This window comes from Nerophis lumbriciformis, linkage group LG39 (assembly GCF_033978685.3).
Source record: "Nerophis lumbriciformis linkage group LG39, RoL_Nlum_v2.1, whole genome shotgun sequence".
Classification (NCBI taxonomy): domain Eukaryota; kingdom Metazoa; phylum Chordata; class Actinopteri; order Syngnathiformes; family Syngnathidae; genus Nerophis; species Nerophis lumbriciformis.
Genome location: NC_084586.2, coordinates 22,636,198 through 22,641,556, shown reverse-complemented (window position 1 = coordinate 22,641,556; position 5,359 = coordinate 22,636,198). Strand labels below are relative to the sequence as shown.

The following is a 5,359-nucleotide window of genomic DNA, read 5'->3' as shown; positions in this document are numbered from 1 at the left end:
ATTAGGTCTCTGCTTTTTAAACATGATGTGGTCCTGATGGCTTCATCTGGCCAGGATCTTCAGCTCTCACTGGATCGGTTCGCAGCTGAGTGTGAAGCGACTGGGATGAGAATCAGCACCTCCAAGTCCGAGTCCATGGTTCTCGCCCGAAAAAGGGTGGCGTGCCATCTCCGGGTTGGGGAGGAGATCTTGCCCCAAGTGGAGGAGTTCAAGTACCTCGGAGTCTTGTTCACGAGTGAGGGAAGAGTGGATGGTGAGATCGACAGGCGGATCGGTGCGGCGTCTTCAGTAATGCGGACGCTGTATCGATCCGTTGTGGTGAAGAAGGAGCTGAGCCGGAAGGCAAAGCTCTCAATTTACCGGTCGATCTACGTTCCCATCCTCACCTATGGTCATGAGCTTTGGGTCATGACCGAAAGGACAAGATCACGGGTACAAGCGGCCCAAATGAGTTTCCTCCGCCGGGTAGCGGGGCTCTCCTTTAGAGATAGGGTGAGAAGCTCTGTCATCCGGGGGGAGCTCAAAGTAAAGCCGCTGCTCCTCCACATGGAGAGGAGCCAGATGAGGTGGTTCGGGCATCTGGTCAGGATGCCACCCGAACGCCTCCCTAGGGAGGTGTTTAGGGCACGTCCGACCGGTAGGAGGCCGCGGGGAAGACCCAGGACACGTTGGGAAGACTATGTCTCCCGGCTGGCCTGGGAACGCCTCGGGGTCCCCCGGGAGGAGCTGGATGAAGTGGCTGGGGAGAGGGAAGTCTGGGCTTCCCTGCTTAGGCTGCTGCCCCCGCGACCCGACCTCGGATAAGCGGAAGAAGATGGATGGATGGATGGATGTTTAGAGCATCTAGTACTTTTCCTTTGTGTATTCTACCAGTCTCTCTTTGTCTTCAAGATTGTCTGTTTTATGTCTCAACCTTGGAATGTGAGAAAGATGCATCCCCCTCCTTATCTTATCAGTGTTGGGGAAGGGGGAGGCATTCCTTTCTGGGGGGGGGGGGGTGGGGGGTGGGGGGGGACTGTTTTCCTATTCAAGAAGTAGTCTCTTTCCGTGTGAATGCCAGATCAACTAGAGCAGCCGATATGAATGTATTGGTTATGTTGAACTCCTAAAGCTTTAGTAAAACTTGAAAATATTCCAATTCTGTCTTGATGGTCCTTCTTACTCAGCATGTACTGTATGTCATGGAAAGAACTTGGGATTGACCAGTAACTTAGATTCCCTGGGAGGAAGAAGTGGTCCAATTGATCAAAGCAGGAATGAAGCTACATGAAGAAGAATAATAGTTGAACAGTGCAGAGATGTTTTATTGAAGAAGATGAGTTGAAAGGAGTGGAGTCTGAAGACATCAAGTCTGGTTGCTCAGTGGAGTTGAAAAGCAGACCTTCATGAACAGACTGAACTCATTAACTCATCCTAATTAACAATCATTAAGTCATTAAGACACAATCCTCCTGGCAGCTCGCATCACGTCCTCACTCTCCACCTTATCTCCAAACTCCTTCTCTCGGTGCTCCAGCAAGATTCCCTGGAAAGAAAGAAAAAGCCAGGAGTCATTTTCCCACTTTTGTGGCCCGCAGGACCCGAGTCGCACCTGACGTTGGCGTCCCACGACGAAGACGCCGCCCAGCACCAAGCCCTCGCCCAGAATGTTCCCCGTGAAGCCTTTCCTGAAGGCCCTGAGGCCGCTCATCCAGACCCGGGCGCGGAGGAAGGCCAGCAGGCCCAGCCGCCGCTCACGTGGTCCGTAGAAGCGGCGCTGCCAAGAAGGAAGAGACCTCAGTGACTTCCTGTCAGGAGGACAAAGCACCTGAGAATAAAGAATAAAGACCTCTTTATCCAAGAAGATCTCCCCGCTGAAGTAGGCCCTGAAGTCCTGGACCTCCGTGCCCACGTCCTCCTTGACCACGGCGTACAGGGGGACCCCCAGCCGGTCCAGCCGGGGCCTGAGAGAGGACAGCTCGGCGGCCTCCTGGGGAGCGTTTGTGCGACGTCAGCGTTTGTGCGACGTCAGCGTTTGTGCGACGTCAGCGTTGAGACGTGACCGTGGTCTACCTCTCTGCACAGGAATCATCCTGGCCTTCGCACCGCCATGACCACCGCGCCCGTCTCCTCCCACAGACTCTTGGCCCTCAGCGCCGTCTTCTCTGCAAGGACAGGAAGGGGAGGAGCCAGGTGGAGGTGGAAAGAGAATAATGTAGGTAGTAAAAGTACACAAGTCTAGTATCAGTATTTGAAGAAAACAACGTTGTATTGGGACCGACTAACTTTGTTTGTCATCAATATTTGCATCCATGGTAGTTATCTTTGTTGTACTACATTGACATGTACTTGTACTACATTGACATGTACTACATTGACATGTACTACATGTACATGTACTTGTACTACATTGACATGTACTACATTGACATGTACTTGTACTACATTGACATGTACTTGTACTACATTGACATGTACTTGTACTACATTGACATGTACATGTACTTGTACTACATTGACATGTACTACATTGACATGTACTTGTACTACATTGACATGTACTACATTGACATGTACTACATTGACATGTACTTGTACTACATTGACATGTACTTGTACTACATTGACATGTACTTGTACTACATTGACATGTACATGTACTTGTACTACATTGACATGTACTACATTGACATGTACTTGTACTACATTGACATGTACTACATTGACATGTACTACATTGACATGTACTTGTACTACATTGACATGTACATGTACTACATTGACATGTACTACATTGACATGTACTTGTACTACATTGACATGTACTACATTGACATGTACTTGTACTACATTGACATGTACTACATTGACATGTACTTGTACTACATTGACATGTACATGTACTACATTGACATGTACTACATTGACATGCACTACATTGACATGTACTTGTACTACATTGACATGTTCTACCTTGACATGTACTTGTACTACATTGACATGTACTACATTGACATGTACTTGTACTACATTGACATGTACTTGTACTACATTGACATGTACTTGTACTACATTGACATGTTCTACCTTGACATGTACTACATTGACATGTACTTGTACTACATTGAAATGTACTTGTACTACATTGACATGTACTTGTACTACATAGACATGTACTTGTACTACATTGACTTGTACTACATGTACTTGTACTACATTGACATGTACTTGTACTACATTGACATGTACTTGTACTGCATTGACATGTACTTGTACTGCATTGACATGTACTTGTACTGCATTGACTTGTACTTGTACTACATTGACTTGTACTTGTACTACATTGACTTGTACTTGTACTACATTGACATGTACTTGTACTACATTGACATGTACTTGTACTACATTGACATGTACTTGTACTACATTGACATGTACTTGTAATTGTACTACAGTCATGCATTTTCTCATTTCCGTTACTTTTACTGTACGCTAGTGTTTTATATTGTTGCATTAAGTTACAAAAAAACACAAAAAAACAAAAAAAAGTTAGTATCGGCAATACTGGTCCTTTATTTACGTGGTATCGGATCGACTCCAATATTCGCAGTATCGCCCACCCCAGAAAACTAGACTTGAAACAGTTTTCTTTTTGCACATAAAATACATACATGTACACGTACATAGTACATAACATGTACTACACATTTTACACATACGTAGTACATAACATGTACTACACATATTACACGTACATACCGACTTAAAGAAGTATAAAAACTTATTGGGGTGTTACCATTTAGTGGTCAATTGGACGGAATATGTACTGTACTGTGCAATCTACTAATAAAAGTCTCAATCAATCAATCAACATAGTACATAACATGTACTACACACATTGTACATACATAGTACATAACATGTAGTACACACATCAATCAACATAGTACATAACATGTACTACACACATTATACATACATAGTACATAACATGTACTACACAAATCAATCAACATAGTACATAACATGTACTACACACATTACACATACATAGTACATGTTATGTACTACAGTACATGTTACGTACTACACACAATACAAAGTAGTGTACACAAACATTGACTTAGATGACGTCACCCACCTGGAGTCAAGGTGGTCAGCGGGGTGTCTTGTAAGTATTGCAGTGAAGCCTCCAGCGGCGCCGTGAGGAACATGTCCGTCAACAAGTCACCAAGTGCGGCCAGCAAGCCGCCAAGTGCCGCCGCAGGTCGCAGGAGAAGATCCATCTTCAGACTTCAGATTCGAAGCTTCTTCTTACTTCTAGAAGGAGCGCGCGTGTCTTTAATGTGTCGTCTGTTCAACTTCCTGACGTCTCTCACTTGATGGGACACAGCCGCGACTGATGGTGACGTCATCAAGCACGAGTTGCAACACCACGCCCTCTTCCGGGTCAAAGAGCACTGGAGCAAACACGCGCTTTTTTTTCCCGCGCTGCGAGTCATCCAAACCACACAACTTGTGCTCTGTGTTACATGACGTCAGCATCTTAACCCACTATGTGTCACATGACGTCAGCATCTTAACCCATTATGTGTCACATGACGTCAGCATCTTGACCGAGTCCAAATCGCACTTTAGAAACGCTGCCAGAACCGACTGAAAAGTCTCTTGCATCGGTCGATATCGATAATTATTGATATTTTATGACCTATGAAAAACAAGGAGCAAGAGAAAATATATTTTATTGTGAAATGTAACTTCCTGTGATTATAATCCCTCAGCTGTCAAGGCAGAAAGGAAACGTCAACACAAACATGGAAAACAAACAATGTCAACAAAATAGTCAAATCACATTGAAGACTTAACTATAATCTCTTACAATGAAGGAATATGTAAGAAATGCTTCATAAAGTGTTTGAAAATAGTGTGAAAATGTAAACAGAGACATTTTCTGCAGGTTTAGTGGCAGGAAATAACGTCTGTGTAACATGAATTTGCCCTGTTATTTTTATTTAACTATGGACAGGAATTTGTGTAATGCAGTAATTATTTGATTATTATTAATATATCGATAATTATTGACATTTTCTATGACACATTGAAAATAAGGAGCAGAAGAATAATATATTTTATTGTGAAATGTAACTTCCTGTAATTATAATCCCTCAGCTATCAAGGCAGAAAGGAAACGTCAACACAAACATGAAAAACAAACAATGTCAACAAAATAGTCAAATCACATTGAACACTTAACTATAATCTCTTACAATGAAGGAATATGTAAGAAATGCTTCATAAAGTGTAAGAAAAAAGTGTGAAATATAAACATGTAGAAACCTGAGAAGAACTATTTTCTGCAGGTTTAGTGGCAGGAAATAAC

General features: G+C 43.4%; 1 protein-coding gene across 1 annotated transcript; it reads right to left on the bottom strand.

The window, feature by feature from the left end:
* Positions 1 to 1,277: 1,277 nt before the first annotated feature.
* Positions 1,278 to 4,404, bottom strand: LOC133577746 (peroxiredoxin-like 2A). The gene is made up of 5 exons (XM_061931740.2): positions 4,121 to 4,404; positions 2,053 to 2,144; positions 1,829 to 1,969; positions 1,592 to 1,756; positions 1,278 to 1,525 (listed from the first exon to the last, which is right to left on the bottom strand). The coding sequence occupies exons 1-5, from the start codon at positions 4,263 to 4,265 to the stop codon at positions 1,436 to 1,438; spliced, it is 633 nt and encodes a 210-aa protein (XP_061787724.2). The 5' UTR covers positions 4,266 to 4,404; the 3' UTR covers positions 1,278 to 1,435.
* Between the last annotated feature and the right edge of the window lie 955 nt (positions 4,405 to 5,359).